The following is a 22391-nucleotide window of genomic DNA, read 5'->3' on the forward strand; positions in this document are numbered from 1 at the left end:
CACTACTTTCTACATCCGTGTAAAAATAAAATATCAAGGTATCCCAATGAAACTTTAAATCCTAGTTGTTTGGAGTAAGTGCATCCCTATGTATCCATAATACCATCTGTTTGTGTTCTCTTCTATTACTCCCATTTCAAGTGGAAGTCCCCACCGTCATATCACCCGATGGTGTCTTGACTGCTCTTTTAAGCCTTCAACTTCATGACTTACTAAACTGGATTTCGACTGTTTCCATTATAATATTACTGTTCTGAACTGTCCTTGCAACAGAGGAACATTTTAATAACAACATCCAAACATTCACATTTTATATTCTGTTATGTTTTTACAGGCACATGAGATCTTATGGATGTTAGTATGATGTGATGTGATGAACGTTTCATACTTTATTAGGGACATTAACTTAGTGATTTTCACAAAGAGAAATTTCCCAGAGAGCACGTATCATATATAAACATGTACAGTTTATTACCCAGAAATACAAAAGACAAACAGTGACACACATATATATCAGACATGAAGATGAAGACAAACAATAGGTAGATGGTAGTTAAATTGAAGTAAGAGAATAAGTTGTGTTGAAGACAAATAACTGAATCAAAAGAAATAAAACAGTAAGTGGACTAATGTTTAGATGGTTTTCTCTTCTGGCGGAGCGGAGACTGCACATCCCACTGCCTCAGTCCAGCAGCTCTGAAACACAGAAGAGCCGAGATTCACATCAAAGCGTGCAGACAAACGTTACACATCATCCTCCAGACAACATGTGACTGGAACATGGAAGTGCACTTACTGCTGCTCATTTGACCTCATATGTAGAACACTGGTTTCACCACCGAGACCTGTGGGGACAAATTAGACAAATGAAGAGAAATCTAATGCTGAGAACCTCAAAGACTGATCAGAAGTTGGCTTAGTGAAACAAGGCTCTCATGATCATAAACTACAACATGAACACCATGTGAGTGAGATTTAGGGAATCTTGGTAGCTCACTTGTTCCCTGGTCACTGAAGATGGCGCTCAGTCCTTCATCAAATGTTAAGTTAATGTTGACACCTGGATTACAGGGAGGAGGACATTAAGTTGAGGGTGTGAGGAGAAGATATATACATTGTATTTGAAATGACAACAATTTGCACCACATTTATGACACAAAAACAGAATTAAAAGGTATTATGTTCAAAGCTGCTTTAAAGTCAAAATCCAAAATTTCCTTCAGACCACAGGAGACTGTGTTAAAGGTGGAAAAGTTGTATGATATGTACCCTTTAATACATCTCCAATAATAGTGAGCAACCACACGACTAAAACACACTTTTTGTTCGAGAAGATTATAAGCATGCGGTTTATATATCAGAGCAGGAAGCACATTTATCAGGAGACAAAAAGGTTGCCAGAGACGTAAAACCTGTCTCAGGAAGTCAAGGTGCGTAAATCTCTCTCCTCACGTTATTTGATTTAAAGCAAGGCTTCTTTAGTCTATTTCAGCTTGAGGATGTAGGAAAAACTCAGTCTTGAATCAATTTCATCCTCCTTCTACAAAAGTATTGAAGGAGGGCCGAGCTTGTTCTCTTAAAAAAAAAAAAAAGTAGATTTGTCTTCCGCTTTGTTCTTGTGGGACGGCTGTGCTTCAGTGACAGAGTCGTCGTCGCCTCTCACCCGGGTGTTTGATCACCAGCTCCTGCAGCCACATGTCGATGTGTCCCCACCTAACTTCACCAAACTTAATGTGCACAAAAGGACACCTAACCCCAAATAGCTCCAGCTGTGGATTCAGCGGTGCGAATGAGTACAAATGGTTAGTTAATATAGATGGATGCTTTTTACATTTTTACAACAGAGAGGGCGGGTCAAGTCTCCAGATGGATCTGAAATACACCTGATCAGGTGTTTGTCTGATGTGCTATGGAGAGTAAAAGACCAATGCAGAGGAACTGTCTCTTACCCTTTGGTGTGCTGATGGCTCGGTAGTTCACAACTCCTTTGGGCATCACTAAGAACAAAGTCACATAAGAAAGTCAACAGCTGATCAGGAAATAGAGATCGTTATGGTCATATCTTGCTCGTAGAATCCACCAGATTGAACAACATATATATATGTTTTCATCAAAATCAGAATCGTAATAATAAATCAGATAATTCTGTTACACTTGAACTCAGGTTTATACTGCTCCTGTAACTAAATCATTACATTGTTGGTCTTCTCAAGTCATTTCTTAAGTCATGGGAGTAAAATAAAGATGCATGAGATGGAATCAACACAATAACTGCAGCCTTTGTGACTGACGTGTCATGTGCAGCGTCTATTCATTTTAATACAACACTCTGATTTGTATGATCCGAAAAACGTGTAATTAATATTTTAATAATTATGAAAGTAACCAATGTAATGTAACCCTATAATATCATACAGCTGTAGGTTTTATTTAATGCTATAACCAGTCAGCGCTCAAATGTAAGTAAGAGTGCTCTTGTGTGTTTGTAAATTTGGTTCTGACCACAGAACTGACCCCACAAACACCAGACTCTTCTTCAAACGTTTTGTTCTTAGAAACAGTCGGTGATGTCTTTATTTCACCATCACAAGACGTGGAAAGTATGGATTCTGGAAGTTTCCCTGTGTTTTCATAACGGAGCAGCACTGTTTGTCCACATGGATGCATGTATGGGCAGAAGAAAGAATTCTGCTTCAAGTTCACAGGACGTTTTCCTGATTTTCCTTCTCCTACCTGTTCCTTCCAGAGCCATGGACTTCCTGGACTGGACGGCTTCCCCCTGCCTGGTTCTCTGAGCACGCCTGAGAAACATAAACACAAACACAACATAAACACAAAGCCAGCTACTTAAACCCTGTTTTTACACTGCTTCCTGCTTACGAGGCCATAGCTGTTGGAGCATTTATACGTCACAGGGGTCTTCGAACTGAGGCTAAATTCTCGTTCAATGTGAGCTGTGTGTGTGTGAACGCAAACATCAGACTTTTTCTGGAGTTACTTCTAGAAGCACCACAGTAATTTTCTGCACACTGTCCGAGTGAGCTGACGTGAGAACTCTAACTCTAATCACGAGCTGCAACTTTCAAGACAACTTGTGAAAAACAAAGAGTCAATCATAGACAAAGTGTTTACTGATCAGCTGCTGTGAGGGAAGCCTACCTGTCAGTTTGTGCCAGTCGAGCAGCCGTTTGGTTTGGTCGCGGTGGTTGTGGTGTAGCAAAGCTAAATGGGAGGAGGGGCTTGGACTTGATGGGAGAGCCGTGGACCGGATGCTGAGGAGAGCAGGGAATCCATCACACATTCAATGAGTCAAAGACACTGGCCTATTTTTGTTTAGAATGTAAGAAAAAAAGCTTATCTTAAATCTTTTTTTTTTAAAAAATACATTTTCGAAGAAGCACGTTTTGATCCAAAAGTTTTATTTACAGTACATCTGGGCTGATCTCACCTGTGCAGTGGGAGTTCTGGCGTCTCCTTCCAGGTTGCAGTTGTCCATTTGTTGCTCCATCTCTCTCTCCCTCTCAGCCGTCTTCAAAGCAAACTCCACCTCCGCCGCCAGCTGCTCATCTCCAGAGAAAAACTCCTTCACCTCGTTACGATAATCCTGCATCGTCACCTGATGGAAACGACGGGATCACGTCGAACATGAGGTGGAGTCACCTGAACAATGTGATGCAGCCTCAGAAAGGCTGCTAACTCTGAGCCACGCATAGCTTTCTCTCTCTCTCCTTTTGAGCCCTCAACCTGCCTTAGCTCCTTGTAGAGGTAGGAGAGTATACCATTTCTTAGTAAAGAATTCTTAACTTAAGACAGTACAACATTTCAAAATAAAAGCCTAACAATTTAATTTTTTTCATGCAAATTAACAGAATAAAAATTAGAAAAGGACAGCTTATCTAGGTAAAAAAAAATGCAATTAATCACAAGTAACATTAATCATGATTCAAACTGTTATCATATGACAGGACTATAGAAAATGCATCAAAGACGAAACTTAAAGAGTTCTCACCTGGAGGTATGCCATAAGGTCTCTGAGGACAGGAGAGCGTTTCTGCTCAAGCAGACTCTTCAGGCCGATGATGAAAGGAACTGTGTTCTCTATGAAGGCCTTCTTCTGGACCTGTGGACCCAAGCACAACGCTTAAAGGAATTAACCAATCACACTGAACTGCCGTATCAGGAAAGCAAGAAGCAAATGTCAACTCCTTTTGTTTCTGCAGGTCTTCATTCATTTAGGGCTGCCACCTTATAATACCAGTACCAGATGTTTGTTCATAATGGGAATCAAATAAGCTTTTTAGTTTCAGGACTAAAACACCTTCAACTCAAACATGCATTTTATCCTTTAACACTTTAAGTGTCTGTAACAGCTTTCCCACTGTTACTGACCCGACCTTCCAAATAAAGGACTGGCCCTACAGGTACATGTGTACATGAAGTAGTTCGGCTGGTTAGTGATGGGACATGATTCTCTCGTGTGTGACAGAAAAAAACAGGATACTCCATAGGTTGTTACAGAAGTCAGCAACGACTGTCCAGTATTTTGTGTTAATCATACTGGTAAATCATGATCGGTTTCATGCAACGCATCCAGCCACATTTATAGAATTTGGTTTTTTTTAAGCTAGCAGCCACCACCAGAAAAAACAGCCAAATCAGTCGGCTCCGATGAAGCAGCTGTGAAGAAAAGAAACTGGAGATGGAAGAAGCTGCAAAAAATATTTTTTAACTTCTACAAAGTTCCCCATCTAATTATTTTCATGTAAACACTGATTTCAAAATATTCTTTTGGCGACTGCACTCATGAGAGGGGAGGTGGAGTCAGACATCTGTTGACTTGCCTTAGAATATTTTTAGACCTGACTGAGCTGCTGTGGTGTAGACATCTTCTTGTATTGGTTCTGTTTGTGTGATTTATCATAGTTATCATATGTTTTATTTTATTTTGGCAGTTTGTAAGTCTCTCCAATACTTGCACACTTTTTTGGTGGCTGCCAAAAATCTGATTTAAAACATAAACATGCATCCTCAGATTTAAAATGTGGTCATGTCCACCCTGCTTTGCTTCAGCAGCAGCGTGATGCTGAACAGGCCACAAAAAGCTGACTTTACTGACTTCCATTCAAAAACAGTTGTACCATATTTCGCCTAGTTATTTTCATGGAGCTCACCTGTGACACCACCTTCTTCTGTGCGGCCTGCAGCACAGCTTTGGCCATGTTGGCCATGTGCTCCTCCTCTGGTTCCTCCTCTGCTGGGCCTCCTGCTGGAGTAGATACAGCCTGCAGCTTCATCTCCTTCAGACTCAAGATTTTGAAGGTCTCTGAAAGAATTTCAGCACCGTCTGCATCCAGTGGCAACTCCTCGTCTGCAAAGCATGCTGGATAAAGAAAAGGTTTAAGATGTTTACTGCTATAGCACTGTTGAACAAAACTAGCACAAGATGATGCATTTTAACCATGTTGGGTTATTTATTATTATCTTCTTAACGGGTGTCTGTTTGAAGACTTCTCCATGACCAGATGTAATCGATCTGCTGTTTCCTTTTAATTGCTTTTGTATAATGTTGTATCTGTCTCTGGAGCGCTGAATTCCTGTCGGCACGACAAGTTTACCTCTAGGCAAAAGAAAGAAACCTCCAGCCTTGAAGTAATTGTTCTATATGCAGTACGATCGATTCCTTGCACAGCTTTGGTTCTGAGTGCACACGCGTGCTTACCCAGGACAGACTGGTTGATTTTGTTGACGATGTTGAAGCGTTGGGCGTCTGTGAAGTGCTCCAGCAGGAAGCGGTAGATCCTAAAACGCTTTTCACGGTGCTGTTCTCCTTTCAGTGAAAATTTAACCCTTTCCCTGCAAAAAGAGTTAAGCGCATAAGTCAACGACCAACACTCAACTGTTTCGGCTTATTCGTTGCCTTTACGTCAAACTGGGATGCAAAATAAAACGTTGAGCCAAACATGAACTAGACGTCAGGAGTAAGTGTCCGTCAGCGTCCTACCTCTCACTCTGAGGGAACTTGTTGTAGGACTTGTGCTGGTCGTAGGAGTTGAAGTGGAAGATGCACTCGATGAAATGCTGGCTGAACATTTCTGGGTTTTTCTTTAGCAGCAGGTGGAGCAGGCAGTATTCACACAGACTGAGACAGGAGACACCAAGCTTGATATAACTGTGATGTTTTTTTTAAACAGCTTAAAACAATGTTAGATTTCATTCTGTTTGTGTACAATGTGAAACTGTGCCATCGTATACACGTTTTACAGCAGGTATACTGTGATGTATGACGTTTGCCTTAAATGATAATGGCATCATCTCTTCAGAGATTGATTCTATAATTATTTATTTGGTCACTGTCTTTACCTGGCGATGGCAGGGACTGGATCGACCAGGGCCACCATGAAGTGAAAGAAGAGCGAGCCTTTCCATTTCACAAACTCCTCCTAGAAGATAAAATAAAAAAATAATACATTAAAGACAAATCCATCCAACTGGAATCAAACCTGAGTGAAAATAAAACGCGTTTCTAAAAGTGTTAGTCACACATACAGAAGTTGACATACAGTATCTATTAAAGCTAAAATGGAAACACAATGTGATTTTTACCTAAATGTAAATGAAGCCTATGACTGTTTAGTGTTTCCAACATCGTTTTTTTTAAAATTTATACAGGGCTTTTCTCAAACACTGCGTATTACATTCACCCACTCGAGTCTCATCAGTTTTAATGAAATAATCTCATTCCCGTGACGGTGCTGACTCTTCCACCAGGACAGCAGGAACATGGATCAACCAACACTACTCCAACAGAAAGATGAACAACTTTGCCGCTGAGCTCCAGCCGTCCCGGAGGTTTTTACTAAACTCACCTGGCTGTAAATCCTCTGCAGCTAATTAATGGCCTCTGATCAACAGGTGTGATGAGAGGTACCAGCTCTTTATGCAAGCTTAAATGTAGTGAATGGAAACAGATATTAACTGCGTTTAGGCTTTCTTGATATCTATTTGTTAAAAACGGCTCAACATCACAAAAAGTAATCGATATTGAAAACCCAGGATGCTGAAAGATTCCAAGAATCATCGGTTGAGTCTTCTGTCCAGTAAGTCAACTAGGCCACATAAAAGGTTCTGCACTGTTTAGTATGTTATCATAAATGCACATTTCTTACTTTAAAAAAAGTTTTTCTAACACTATTACTTGTTCCTAATCTGTCTTCAAACCCACTGATTCTGAGAAAAGTTCATCCTCTCCATCTTTTACCTGCTCCGCTTTTCACAAAATGTGTGCTCAAACAGGCTGTTTGGAGATTTACCCTTTGTGACATCACAAAGGGCAACAACTCCTCCCCCAGGTGGGTGTTTGGTAACAGAGACCCCCTACCAACCTCATCTTTTGATATTGTTGTATTGATAGAGAGCATCTCTAAGTTAACCCAAAATATATGATATTTACCCACATTTTCTAAGGAGGCGCTGGATAGCGTGGATAGAGGTTTTAGTTTATACAACATCCACAGAGGTTAGAATCCTTTAAGTGGGCATCCCAGGTTCTCATACTGGTCTCCTACTCTATCCATTCACTCCCCCCCCCCAAAAAAAACCCTTACATGGAAAAGAAAGACGGACTGAAAGTGTGGCCTAGAGAAGAGTGTGGTTATTAGAAGCTCTCACCTGAAGCAGGTTGGTCAGCATGATGAGGGTCTGTTCCCTGATGACAGCTTCATTGTCTCGCAGACAGGTGGAGATGTTTGGGATGTAGTGGTCCACGCTGTTGGTGTAGCGAACACACAAATCACACATGATCACCACCACATTGTTGCGCACGGCGACCTCTGTGCCAACCTCCAGCTCTCTGGCAAACACCGGCAGGTACTTCTGGACCAGCTCCTCATGCTGCAGACAGAGTTTACCTGAAGCAGAATGGAGGGTCAGGAGGATGACATTGTTCTGTGGACATTTTGGAAAGGACTCATAGAAGGAAGGCAGAGAAAATGACAGCTTACCCAAGGTGATGACTCCGTGCGCTCTAACTCTGGTGGGCAGAGAGTTTGCTCTGAACTGAGACAGAGGCTGTGAGGCCGGTACCTCTCCCTGTAACTCTGTCAGAAACAGAAACACCTCATGAAAACAAGATTATGGAGAGTAAACCATTACTGTGCTGCATGTCCTGAAATGTTTTCAGGTGTTTGTTGTTATAGTTTGACCACAAGATTACATCACCACTATCATTGTATACATATATACACTTTTTCATTTCTTGCTTGTTATTCAAAGTGTTCAGAATATTTAAGTTGAGTTTTTAGGGTTAGTGCAGGTGATCAAAGAGAAATGGTGTCAAAAGATATCAAAAATAATCTTGACAAATTGTTTTGCCATCATCAAGCAGCCCTGAAATGTCGGTTTCATAAGGAACATTTTCTCATGTAATGACAAATGACTTTTTTTTTTTTTTTTTTTTTTAAATCAACTCCAATGTCTCTTCATAGCCAACAAGATGTCAAAGTTACATCAAATGACTTTCTATGCAATCAAACATTTGAACAACATGTTGTATAATACAGTAAATTACCAGTATATTATTTTTTACCAAGACATAATGTCAAATGAAAATGTAAAAAATATGTAATTATTTACTCACTGGTTGTAGGATTTACCAGAGAAGACGATTAAACACTAGATAGAAAAATTCACGAGGCTTTGAAATAGTGAAGATGAAGTTTTTTAAAGAGCTCAACTGAAAATGGGTGTGACCAATAAGAGCACAGGTGATATAAACTAGGTCTGAGTCTTAATTAGAAAACAGTGTTTACTTAAAAGAGCTGTCTTTTTAACAGCTTCATCATTTGTCAATCAAATATAAAATAAACATGACTCAAACTTGCTCTCTGTGAGCCTTTAGTGTGTGTGTTAGGATATCATGACATGGTTTGTACAGGCAGGACACAGGAGCTCTGTTTGGTACTTGATCATCCCTCCTACCTGCCACTCTGTCAGTCTGCGTTGTGAGGACTGATTCCACAAGCAGCACCGTCCTTTTGCCAACCTTTGAAGGACAGTGGAGTGATGCCACACCCAGAGTGTGGAGGTGTTTTATCTGGAACAGAGATCATTTTTACATCAAGAGAAGCACTGTCAGTGTGAGCACATCTTCAGAATATGCAGCTTTCGGGTTTGCTTTCGAAGCTCGGTCCCCATTATTCCAAAAGGTGCATTACCTCAAACTCACAAAACTGCATGACCAGATTCAATCCAGAGTGTCCTCTCTCTACATGTAGGTTAGCAATTTATTATTCAGATTCAGAGGTCGGACTGCAGTACAAGAATTTTTTATTTTTTTTTGAAACTCTATTTATCCCCGTGGGGCAATTAGCGCACCAAGCGTTCGTCCACAGGAGCAGCGAACTGCATACACCCTGACAGAGCAGGGTCATGTCAATGTCATATAAGTGTCTTGCCCAAGGACACATCAGACATGTTGCTCGCTGGGGATTGAACCCTTGACCTTCTGGTTGAGACCTTCTGGTTGAGAGACGATGACTCAACCCACTGAGCCACAGCCGCCCCAAGAATGCTACTTGTTGCTAAATGGCTAAATCAGTGTTGTTTGAGTTTGAATTCAGAGATGCTATTCAGACTGCTTCTTCATGGTGTGACATTCATGTCCCTGTGACAACCTTTAATGAATGTCGCAGAGGTGTAATGGGGAGATGAAGCGACCCCTCCTCTGTATCGCTTTTGGAGGTTGTAACAGAGGTGTTACAGGAGCGAGATCTTCAGAAGTCTCTGATACATCTGTGGCCAGAATTATGCATCACCTGCTGTACACACTGTGTCTCTTCACGATGATGTTGTCAAATAAATGACACGTCACCGGTGAAGACTTTTTCAAGTCGAACTTTATCCAACATCGACCTGTGTCGATGTTGCTGCTGAAGGTTAGCTCTCACCATTAGCTCTTCATTCAAGTTCTCGTTTCCCTTTTCGCTCAGGATGATGGCAGCTAGATAAGCTTCACACACAGACACCAGCTCCCCACAGTGCTGGTTCAGGAAAGCCTGAAAAAAACACAAAACAAATGAAGTTTAATTCTATGTGACAGAAAGTACAAATACGGATCAGGAGTATAAAATCATGACTCAGGTCAGATTTGGATATGTCAAAAGATGGTGTGTGATTCTAATGAGAAGCAGATTATTAAGGAAGAGTTATAGACCAAAACAAAAGATCACTTTATGGAGCATTAAACCTGTTAGCATGTCATCACAGAGCAATCGCTTAAAAATGCATTCATAATGATCAGAGAGGTCGAGGTCACAGACCATGAATGTTCAGCTTTGACCCAAACCGTCATTAGAAACATCCCACATCTGAGTATGTCTAATTAAAAAAAGAATGCTGCATGTTAGTAGGTTGAACAGTGAGAAACCAGGAGGTCATACCTGGGTCTGTTTGACATCTTCACTGTGGCCAAGTTGATGAAGAGTCTCAACAGCAGCATTGATCACCTCCAAAGACAAAGTGAAGGTCTTTAACCAAGTCATCAGATCACCTGGAGAGAGAGAGAGAGAGGGAAGAAGAAGACAATATTACCCTGCTATTAGATTGGACACGCTTCAAACACAAGGGCCAGGAATCAAAACACACGCACGAAAACATCCAGTTTATGAGCACTGATGGAGAGATGTCTGAGCTGCTTCACTTCACATGTCAGAGTGAGTGTGTTGTACACTCATAGACATAAAGTGCACCAATCAGATGAAGACAGTGAGGGAGAGAGAAAGGTTGACAGTTAAAGGCTTAATCCCATCACAATCACTCACTAACTATCCTGTCTTTGGTGTCCTCATTCAAATGTGCGGCGATGTCTCCGATCACAGACAGGATGTGACAGCAGGTTGTCACCGGTACGTCCTTTGATCTAAGAGCACAAAATTAAAAAAACAAAAAACAGATGTTATTTATTTATTAGTAGAAAATAAAACATGAGCTCAATTTAAATGCTGGATATGAATTTTCTCCCACTCACCTGATCAAGTCGTCCCAGGCATCCAGGATCTTCCCATAAGGAAGTTTTGAGGACGAAGCAACAACCTTGGAGAGTAGCAGCCAGGCGCCGGCGGCGTGATCAGCCACGGTGTGTGAGATCAGGTTGGTGATGAATGTCGGGGTGAACATGTTCTGTTTGGACCAGATGGTGAAAGCCCTGCTGAAATATCGGCTGGAAGAGAATATCAGAGACAACATTGGTGAGGTGATGAGGATTTAAAAATGACGCCTTTTAAAGATCGATAAGCACAATATTTTGTTTTAGTACATAACACATTCTGGATTGAACTTTAGACTTTTATACCTGAGGTTCTGGCATTCCTGACAGAGCAGGTCCAACAGCGCCCATGTCAGACTCTGACTGGCATCCATATGGCGGCCGGCAGAGTAAGGTTTGATCCGGCTCAGCAGCACCTGATCAAGAGCCTCAAGGGCCTTTTCCTGCACTGAGCTCTCAGCGTCCACCACTGCTGGTACCACACCCTGCAGCCACGCCTTCTGCACCACACTGCACTCAGGTTTAGCCTGGTGGAGCAAAAAAAACAACATAAAAACCTTTTGAAATGATCGTTGTGAGGACAGGAATGTACAGCTGTATGCTTTTTATAGGTAGGAGATTTCGTGTACATTGTTTAGAGAAGCTGTGACTGTTTATGCAGGACAATAAAGACACATAACTTGCGTCATTCCTTCTGTCACTGATGCTTATTTGCATTCATCCATCTGCACTATTTGAGTTTTCTGAATACTAGAGTTCTCTATGTCCCGCCTCATTGAGCTTGTTTTTTGAGACTCACAGCAAGCAGCTCTCCTAAACACTGCAGGGCCTTCTTCTTTACAGACACAGCGGGGTCTCTGCAGCGTTCTGACAGCGTGGACAAGGTCTCCGAGCTGGCTGGGATCACATCGTGTTTCAGGAGACCAACGAGAGCCTGCAGAGTGACGGCAAAGTACGCAGGTGGGAAAGCATGTGTGCATCAACAGTCGACAGCGTGTTAAACAGATCATTTTAAAGTTGAGTTCAAAATACCTGCAGGGCCGATTTCCTCACGTTGGTTTTTGGGTCTTTTGCTCGCCGCAAGAGAAGAGCCAGGTTCTCTTTGGCTGAATCAACAATATAAAAACCCGTCAATCTATCATTACAATGGTGCTAATGTGTGAACTTACACATCTATTTACAAGAATCACATGCAGGAAGTTAAAAAATAGTTGCATTTACCGTCACAAATGGAGCCGTCAGTGCTGCTGATCTCCACGGTCCTGAAGGGCAGACTGCGGTAGGTTTTCTGAGTCTGCTGGGACATGGGACTTTCTGAAACACAGTCAGGTCGATTCAAACATGAAACGTCATGCTCTGCAGTCTACTACACCTTTTTTTCTGTCGAATCAAGGTGAGCACAGTTTAAATAATAAGTAACAATTCCTCATGGAAAAGAAAAAAAAACTAAGTTTAACTGGAGGCCGAGTATGTCGAAGATGAATCTAGAGGGGGGGAATCATTTAATCTCTTCTGGTGTTTCTTGACTGGTCAGACCGCCAGCTCTTCATATCTTCATGAAGACTACATCAAGTTTGTAACCATTAGAAATGATACAATAACTACAAAAAAATAAAACATATTTTCATGAACCTTTATTATTTCTAATGAAGGTTGTTAAATGCTTTCAGAAATAAGGGCCTTATCTTATTTGAAAATGTGCCTCTTAAAGCCTCTATGGCATGTTACCAACCAAACTAAAAAGGTTACCTTCTGTGATTTCACTCTCCAACACCGTCTGGGTTGCAGCTAAACACAGGAAGTAGACAGGTTTCATTAGTGGACATGTGTGCATAATCAGTTTATGGTACAAACACAGTGGTCTCAAAATAATATGTCTTGTGTCCTGCCTGTCTGTACACTGCTACTGGATGCCTTGAATTTCCCTCAGGATCAATAAAGTATCCATCTATCTATTTATTCCCCTCACTCGATTTCTTCCATTCCCCGTCCTCTTTTCGAGATCTCTCTTCAGAACCACCCGTGTCTTGCTATTCTGTCTTGGGTTTTTGTTTTACATTTTGTAAGGTCCAGTTGCATAATGGTTGTGGAGGTGATTAGGGTCAATGTGGTAGGAGGACAGATAGCACTCAAGACTCACTAGCTTGTGTTAACGTAGCACAGGTGGCAGTGTAAGGGCCATGTGGAAGTTATGTAACTTCTGCGTAGAGCATAGAGGAATAACTGGATGATTGTTATCCTTTATTAGGGAACAAGCGTCCACCTGAGATTGTCCAAGGAGTCATGTGATTTCCTCTTAACATGTTTATATTCCCTTAGCTAGTAGTCCCAGTTTCACCTCCCACAGCACAAATAAAAAAACTCAGGTGTTCCCCACTAGTGTGTATAAATGTTTTCTCACTGGCTGTGAAGAGGTTGTGGACGGCCCGGGTGACGTTTAATGAAGGCAGCTCCAAACACTGAGCCAGGCAGGAGAGGGCGTGGCCTTGGACAGTCGGGGAGTCGTCCATCCGCCGGGTGAAAAGAACACTCTGGATCAGGAACTTGTGTGGCAGGAAGTGAGCGAGCTCTGGATCCTGACAATCCTCAGAACTCCTTTCTGGCTGCTCCAGCAAAACCATGACCACGTCCACAGAGAAGAGCCGGTGAACCATCTGCAGAAGCCACAACAACAGACTCAACACACAGGGGATTACAGTGACTTAGAGATAAATGAAGCCGGAATGATATTCAGGCTATATCCAACATCATCAGCTAGTAACATCTGCAACCATTACTTAGAGATCAAACAGTCAAATATTGATGGTTCATATGTACGAAAGGATGAAGGTAGAAGTAATATTAGAGAAAAGACTTATGTTAAAAACAGAAAAAGAAAGTATTGCCGGTAAAATGAACGCCGTGTTTGCTGTAAAGTTTGAATATAAATGTGCACTATGACAACACTTTGTGCACCTTTTGTGGTGCAGCTGTGTCTGCTGCTCTTTCATGTCACCATTGTGTTCTAATTATGTTTTAGTTGTATTGCTTTGTTCTTGTTTTTACCATGGAAAGCACCTTGTGCACCATTTGGTACTGGAAGGTGCTATACAAATAAAATTTGATTGATTGATTGATTATGATCATTTCATCAGGTGGTGAAAACTCAATGGTTTAAAAATGAAAATGTATAACGTTAGATCATCATTTTTGGATCTTACATAAAAAGGAAAGAGTCCTTTGAAAGTGGAGGCGTGTTACCTTTGAGTGTCTGGAGAAGTTAAACAGCCACTTGATGAAGCGGGCGTACTCTTGACTGGCCATCTGTGACGTCAACATACCCACAGCTTGGGCTCCGTGGCTTCGAAACTCACTCTTCTCCACCATCTAAACATCAGCAGGATAAATACAGTATCACCACTTGACCAGTGAATCAACCTGTAACTAAGTATAGTAAAAAAAAAAAAACGACAAGCACATCCCTCGGAGAGTGCTGGATCAAAAAAACAAACCAAAGAAAAGCTAAAAGAAGAAAACACGATCTGCTAAATCCTTTAAACAGGAGCTTCTTGGTGTGCAACTTCTTTGCTTTCAAATCATAAAAACCTCTCATACAATCATCAGTAAATAGCTCCTTAGTTTCCTTCATAATGTTTTAGGCATAACAGTCATCGCAGACTCTCTGAACTTTACAGTATATGTTCTAGTTTTAGTCACAAGTGCATTTCACCTGATAGCAGATATGCTGCAGGAGGATTTGCAGGAAAGGCAGAGCCAGCTCCTTCAGCTCCTCCACAAGATGACTGAAATCACACAAACAGAGAACTCAAGCATGAAGTAACATGTCAACGATAACTACAGTAACTAATAGATAGAGGAATGATAGAAATGATATTTACCAAACAAAACTAATGGCCTGGTTGCGGGTGGAGAGGACAGCCTGGCTCGGTACGAGAAGAGAAGGCCTTCCTCTGTTGTTTTTAGTCATCATCAAGATAACGTACAGAAGTCGGTGGAAAACCCTCCGGAGGGACTGGCAGACAGACATTAGTTTGGATTAGAAACAGGAAAAACTGCTGTTTTATCATTTGGTCAGGCAAATAGATTTCTTCTGCTCCAATTAACTTTAAAATGTGTTCCTGTATTTTAATCATGGAGAACTACTATAGGATCTCACTTCTTTCTGGTCTCCATGTTTTGGAGAGCAGAGCAGCCGCAGGCCGTAGAAAGCCATCTCAGGAATACTCCTCAGCTTGGTGATATCTCTGTGTAGAAATAACATTAACTGTCAGCTTTTTGTTTTCACAACCTGGATTTATTTTTTTGAGAAGACAGAGAAATAAGACAACTCACTGTTCAGCAGCAAAGGTTGCCTCTCCAACAAGTGGCTCAAAGGACAGCAGCTTACTGAAGATCTGCGTTGAAGAAGGTAACGGGTTCAAACACTGAAGACACTGCAGAGTGCTGGGAAGTGGGCGTGTTTGTTAGTTACCTGTGTGCAGTTACTGGCGCTCTGCGGTTTGTCTTTGAGAGGAAAAGCCTGCAGGAGTCTGAGGAGGCTTTGAACCAAGTAAACCACAGCACCTCTGATCTTTGTCAAGTCCTGGCCAGAGAAGTAAAGCTCCTCCTCTTCCTCCTCCTCATCCACTTCCATCTGAGGGAAACATTAGACGTCATTTTCAAACACCCTTTACACCCCAATTATTCGACCAAAACTCATGTTAATGATACACGATTCGCACATCTCCATTTGCGTCAGATACAAGGGAAACCTACCCTAATCAATGTGTTGATGAATAATTAATAATAGGAGATCTTTCTTTAATCGACTTTAGAACACATAACAAGGGTTATTTTGAAAAATCCTCCTTGAATGAACATTTCTGCAAACACTAAGACATTTAAAATTGAACTAAAAAGAAGAAAATAAACATCCTATCTGCTGCGTCTAGATGTGCAGTCAATCTTTGAAGCTCTGTACTTCCGCACTTACTGCGCTAATCTTAAAATGGTCCGGTGGCTTTGCGTGATCGTTACCTCTTCAGGGTCTTTCCTCTGCGCTTTGGAGCGTTTCTCTGTCTGAGAACTCTTCGGGCCTTCTTTCTTGCGCTTCTTACCAGAGTCCTGAGGCCAGCATTGAGACGTTATGTCTGAACACGTGTCCAACAAAACCTCATGGAAAACTTTGTTGGCGATGCTCCCTGGAAGCAGAGATGCACACTTTTACATTCCACTGTGAACTACTAATATAAGACATGTTTTAAACATTACATGAGTGTACTATATGATGGGCCCCAATGAGCAATCGTAACTCAAAAAGAAGCAGATTTACTCACCAGGGATGCCCAGCAGCAGCAGGTAGAGGGCAGCAGCACGCAGTCCACTCACTCTCTGCTGGACTTTGGCTCCTTTCGCTTTCCCAGCCAGGACAAAGAGGGACAGAACAGCCACCAAAGTCTTGACAGACACCCCGTTTTCCCCCAGAATAGCCCAGACACTCTGCAGAACAACACAGAGACAGCCTGTCCTTAGTGCTGGTACCAAACAAGAAACAGATACCAGAGCCAGCATCAAGTTGAAGGAAGAATCAAATAAAGAGTGAATATGGAGTCTGTGCTGAATCAGTCTTACTTGTGAAGCTCCATCCCTGCTTGCAGACGGCTGTCGCTCAGCAGCATGGGCCAATAAACACTGGTACAGGTTGTTGAAGTTCCTGCCTCCGATCACGACAAGTTCCTCTCCGACGGTGTCATCAAGTTGTTTTCTCTCGGTGAACTCCAAGTCCCACACTTCATCCACCCAGGCTGGAAATCACAACAGTTAGCACATCACCCGAGAGGTTATTCAATATCACAGCTGCTGCTGATGATGATGTGGAGCTTAAGGACATATAATAATAAATCACAAATAATCACATATAATAATAAATCACAATTAAATAAATAAATGTAAAAATATCACTCAGAGCAATGACAAATAAACCCTTTGAAATAATACTACCTGATATTGGTTGAAAAAGAAGCTGCATCAGCTGTCAAAATGAAAAATGCTCTTTTTTTGGGTGAGAGAATCCATCAAAAACTGAATTTAAAGGTTCAGTTATTTACTTAACTGTCAAATATGAGCTAATAAATAAATCACTTATCTCAGTTCTACACAAACATACATTATAAACACCATACAGTGGGTAGCAGGGTGTGTGTGTGTGTATATATATATATATATATATATATATATATATATATCGTTTCTTTCGATTCCCCTTTCTGTGTTTAGTGACAACACGATGTACTTCTTCTATCAGATAAATAATAGCAATAAATAATAATAATAATAATAATAATATAAATAGACAGCATAGTGACTTAGGTTATCGGTAAACAATGTGCAGCTTTTTACATCAAACGTGTCATTTTAAGGTTGAAGTCCTCGAAAATGAAACACACTTAGATTTAACATACAATAAAAGTCAAATACAAATCAATACGTTGCATCACTAACATGTTAAAGTTTTCCTCTGCGCATCAGAGCAGAGGACAAAACCCGGGAAATAACAACGAGTTACATTAGGAGCAAACAGCCAGCATATACAATATCTGGATTCATTCAGTTTATAAGAAAAACTCATTTATATTGTACAAAAAATACATGATTTTACCTTTTGGGATTTCATTTAATCTCAGGAATTGCAGCGCAGATATTAAATCCATGTTGAGAGGTTATATTTTGAATCAGCCCGCCCGCCTGGAAAAACCCACTCGCACAAGTGCGCATGCGCAGAAAACCAAGTCTTCTTCAGTTTTTATTTGCAGTTTATAAACCAGCGTAGTGGCTCATGACTGCCACCAAATGGAGGGAAGTGTAAAACAGCAGAATAAGCAGAAAACAAACTGTTCTTGTCTTTATTGTACTGAATAGAAAAAATTAAGCTACCTCCATATTTCCGTATGTTCTCTGACTTTCATGTCAGAAGAATGAGACGCTTGAGACAACTGCAAATGTTTTACTTTGACAGTCAACCTGCATGAGAGAAGCAGTGAGCATTAGGCAAAGATTGAACAATGCAGAGTAAAATGTATAGAACATTACAGAAAAAAGACAGGGGGTGTTGCAGTGCTTTATAAATTGATCAAACACTAAACGTGTTTTCATATTAGAAGAGGAAGGTCCCATACGCTTCAGCTGCACCACTTCCTTTAAAGTTAACATGCGAGAGCTTCACTTCCTTTTCTATAATAGTAACAATAGCACACAGAGGAATTGTTTTGACTCAGAATGAGATTTAAAAGTCTCCTTTTATACGGTTTGCTGTAACAGGAATAAATATGAACAGAGGACCAAACATAGGCAAAGTCTAACAGTAAAATATAAGTATTTTCTAAGACACATGACATCAACAGAAAGGATAATATGGATGTGTCAGAGAATTTAGGACTCAGGAAAGGAAAATGCAGTAAAGATGGAATTAACTTTTTATCAGGTTACCGAGGGACTGTCATATTTCCTCTGATTGTCTCGTGGTGTGGAAAGGAGAGCATGGGAAATGTCTGGAGAGTGTCCACATTTTAAACATTAAAATAGAAACTTATATTGCTCTGTAACTTTTGCCACCACAATTTTTTTCCAGCTATTTACTGTTTTATTTTAGGGGTTTATGTTCAATTATAGTTTGTATTTGCAAAAAGAACAGAACAAAGTGACTGATAGTAGTTATACTTAATTTAAACCAAACAAATGTTTCTTTTAAATTGAAACTTCTAATATATTACAATATGTATCAATCTTGTGTCAGGTCATATCAGTGTTTCTTCAACATGCAAACATTATATTTGACATATTTGACAATTTCCACAGCTGACATGCTATACTATCAAATACATTTTTGTGTAAGTTTTTGTTCTCCAACAGAATTGATAATTTTTCATTTTGTTTTGAATTTAATGTTGTTTACCATTACAGTTTTATTATCATTAATGGAAGATTTATGTAATCTTGGATTAAAACATTTTTCATTTTTAAGTCAAATAAACTTATTGAACAGATGTCACAATTCTAATGAGAAATCTCATGTCAAATCTATTTTTCCCATATAGATTTGGTACCGATGAGCTTTCCCTTCATTTTTTTTCATGATGAGTTCACCACTAAAAAAACAGGTGTAAACGGGATCCTATTTTCCTTTTTTCCATGAATGGAAACGTGCTGAAACTCAACCTACCACACAGATTCTCCTTACATTTTATATTCTGTGTACACTTTGGAATTTTATTTGAAGAAAATATTCATGTAAAAAACATCAGAAAAAAATACAAAGATGTGCGAAACTAGGAAAGTAAAACCTAAACACATATACAAATGTAGATATGGATAATAGATAATATAGAAACATTTCCAAAAAAGGATGATCACACCATCCATTTCTGATGAGAGTCGCACTGAGGACAAAAGCTGCATGTCAAAATGCAAAATAACTAATAATAAGCAAGTTTATATGACAAGTCTGTCAACGAAACACCTCCATCTCTTTGTCCATGGCCTCCACATTATTCTCCAGGGTGTACGTGCCCCATTTGTTGAGTCTGCTGTACAAAGGCAGTCCATCCTTCTCCCTGTAAAGGTAGACTCCAGTTACTCTGTTCCAGTTAGTGCTGCAGATCGGACTGGCGCTCTGGTACTCAGCCAGCTGCTCCTTCTCTTCCTTATCCAAAACTACAAAACCAAAGAAGCTCTTGATGTTCTCTGCAGCCAGAAGGCGGGCATGGACAGCTGCAGTGCGTTGGAAGAGGGTCTTTTCTTGAGATCGGAACTGAGACCAGTAGTCCTCTTGCTGGTAGCCGAGTGGAGAAGAGCACCGCTTCATACATAGCATCAAGAATACTGCCAGAGACAGTCCGGCCACCAGCAGCCAGCCTAAAAGCTGGGGGAAAAAAAGGACAGTCGTGAAGTTAAGTTCAGGCACTGGGTCACTCGCAAGAACTTCCCTGAAACAGAAGTTTTCTATTCGGCAGCCTATGTTGCTCCAAAAACTGTATTTCTGTTCAGAATTAAAAGAACCTTTGTAAATGTATAAAGTTGCCCATGCCATGTGCACTAATGCACCCCCATACAATCAGGGATGATGGCTTTTGAATTGTGTATTGATAGCAAGCCAAAGGGTTCTTCTCGGCTTCAGCCCAGGTGTGTTGTAGAAATTTAACTTGCTTTTGAGAAAACGGTGATGGACTGTGTTCACAGACAATGGCTTTTAGAAGTGTTCCCGAGGCCATGCAGTCATGTCCATTACACAATCATTCCTGTTGTTAGTGCAGGTCCATCACAGAAAATCACTACAGCCCAATATTAGGTTTTGGCCTCGCCCCCTGCATGCACAGACTTCTTCTCAATTTGCTGACCTTAAGTAATGTTAGCATAACTTTAGTCCTTCAATAATTTATTTCAGAGCACAGTTATTATACACAGCATTATTGAAAAAAACCCAAGATATTAACAAACCAAGTCAAGCAAAAACAAAACATAAGTAATCCACAATACCTGAGATTCGTATTTTAGTCGTCGCTCAAGTTCAGTCCAGAAGCCTCGCAGCTCCGAAGCACTTCCTTGGCATGGTAATTTTGCCATGACCTCTGACCCATTTTTTGAAAAGAAGCCCTCCACTGAAGTGGGGTTTGCAAACTCACTGAGTGCACATGTGTACGCTTGACCCTGAAGCAAAGAGATGACCACCCAGGTTAATGGAGCGATCACAGCTTGACCGATGATGGTTCCCAGCAGTGCAAAACCTGCGGCTCCAGACAACTTCCGGCACCTTCTGAGTCGACATTCAGACACCACATCCCAAGTGCTCTTGTTCAACATTATTCCTACCAGGAAAAGTACCAGTGCAGGAACACCGATGGCAGCCAGGCCGTAGCGGTAGTTTCTCCCAGAGGAACAGGGACAGTGAAAAGCAAACACACTGTATGCAGTCTGGCTGGCAACAGTTCCCAGAGCGATCAGACCGTTAAAGATCATCACATCTTTACTCTTGAAGAAGAGGGACATAAACTTAAAGTTCTCTGTGACAAGAGCCGTAGCAGCCATGTTTAGATGGTGAGAGTGTGACTGGAGTGCAGAGAGTTTGATTTGGAGAAACTTCAGGCTGCAGAGAGAATAAAATGGGAGATGTTAAACACAGAGAAAAGTTTGAGGAAACAAAACTGTTTTCGATCAAAACATGCAGCTTTGATTATAAAAGTTAGTACTAAAAATAAATCCTTTCATTTGAAAACAAAGAGTGACTGTTTTACAGTATGCAGTCACGCAAACTCACGCTCTCTGGTAGTGTCCTGAGGCGAGGATGTGACTCAGCCCTGATATTCCATCACAGACATCGTGTGAAGTGATATCTCAAGAAAAAAACTGCAAAATATGTATGTTGAGTCCAAAAGGCGGTAAGGAGACTGAAGAATAGAAGTCACTCGTTGTAGAAAGAACTTTGAGTTTGTCGGTCTGGGCACCAGCGATGACTCACAGTCAGGAACTACCCGCATGTTTCCTCCCCAGTGGAAAAAAAAAAGTCTAAGTGAAAACATGTGTTGTAGATCACAGAGCAATATGGCGACCAACTGGGGCTGCACCGACAAATCAGAATATGAGTCACAGGTACAGACACACACATAAAGAAGCCAGGCATCCTTAGGGACATTTTGAGCAGCCTTATTGACTTGTCAGCCAAAATAATTTTTATAGACTACTGAGAAGAGGTATTTTTAGAAATGCTTTAAACCAGTCCCCAACACAGGGAGGCATAACAGCTCATTGGTTCATTTTTGCCCGCCCGCCTTGTAAACAAAAAAGTGAAGGTGATCTCTTCAACACTTTAGTATGAAGATGAAGAGAATAATAATCTATCCTCAGTAAACTCTGTATCAGCAGTATGCAGCAGCAGGTGGAGGGAGCAGAGGTGTGTGGCCAGGCAGCCACAGAAGCTGATTGACCCTGTGTACATTTGGTGAAAGCATTTGTTATTATAGGGATCAGATCACAAGTGAGCAGCTTCAGGTGTGAACACACAGGATGGATGAAGAGCCATTTATTGGATGTGTCTAAATTTAACAACAACAAAAAAGACATTTATAAAAGGTTTATTTCACTCATAAAACCAAAACAAACAAACTCATCAAAGTAGCAGCAAGAAGTTTCTGATACACACGCCAACCAATTAGGTTTATATAGTACAAAATGTGTTCTTTGGGGGTGTTGTAAGAAATAAAACAAGAACCAGAGAAATAAACACTTCATATGTTTAAATAAATATACAAATAAATAACTGATACAACACTGATTGAAAGATCAAAAGAGCAATAGGCTGAACGTGTACTCTTATTTCAAA

General features: G+C 40.8%; 2 protein-coding genes across 2 annotated transcripts; both read right to left on the reverse strand.

Moving 5' to 3' along the window:
• Positions 1–447: 447 nt before the first annotated feature.
• On the reverse strand, positions 448–17813 carry ncapd3 (non-SMC condensin II complex, subunit D3). The gene is made up of 35 exons (XM_079362344.1): positions 17679–17813; positions 16652–16824; positions 16357–16519; positions 16058–16221; positions 15513–15674; positions 15374–15435; positions 15198–15285; positions 14920–15053; positions 14751–14823; positions 14282–14407; positions 13443–13695; positions 12791–12829; positions 12263–12355; positions 12074–12147; positions 11841–11975; positions 11348–11568; positions 11024–11215; positions 10818–10915; positions 10437–10546; positions 9945–10052; positions 8977–9091; positions 8001–8096; positions 7669–7907; positions 6361–6440; positions 6002–6139; positions 5720–5853; positions 5172–5380; positions 4010–4120; positions 3449–3616; positions 3160–3272; positions 2734–2801; positions 1950–1997; positions 998–1060; positions 797–845; positions 448–696 (listed from the first exon to the last, which is right to left on the reverse strand). The coding sequence occupies exons 1-35, from the start codon at positions 17728–17730 to the stop codon at positions 627–629; spliced, it is 4221 nt and encodes a 1406-aa protein (XP_079218470.1). The 5' UTR covers positions 17731–17813; the 3' UTR covers positions 448–626.
• Positions 17814–19326: 1513 nt separating this feature from the next.
• On the reverse strand, positions 19327–21470 carry LOC306836260 (calcium homeostasis modulator protein 2-like). Its single transcript, XM_079363261.1, has 3 exons — positions 21330–21470; positions 20552–21158; positions 19327–19937 (listed from the first exon to the last, which is right to left on the reverse strand). The coding sequence occupies exons 2-3, from the start codon at positions 21098–21100 to the stop codon at positions 19524–19526; spliced, it is 963 nt and encodes a 320-aa protein (XP_079219387.1). The 5' UTR covers positions 21101–21158; positions 21330–21470; the 3' UTR covers positions 19327–19523.
• Between the last annotated feature and the right edge of the window lie 921 nt (positions 21471–22391).

The sequence above is a fragment of the Symphodus melops genome (assembly GCF_947650265.1).
Source record: "Symphodus melops genome assembly, chromosome: 15".
Taxonomy (NCBI): Eukaryota; Metazoa; Chordata; class Actinopteri; order Labriformes; family Labridae; genus Symphodus; species Symphodus melops.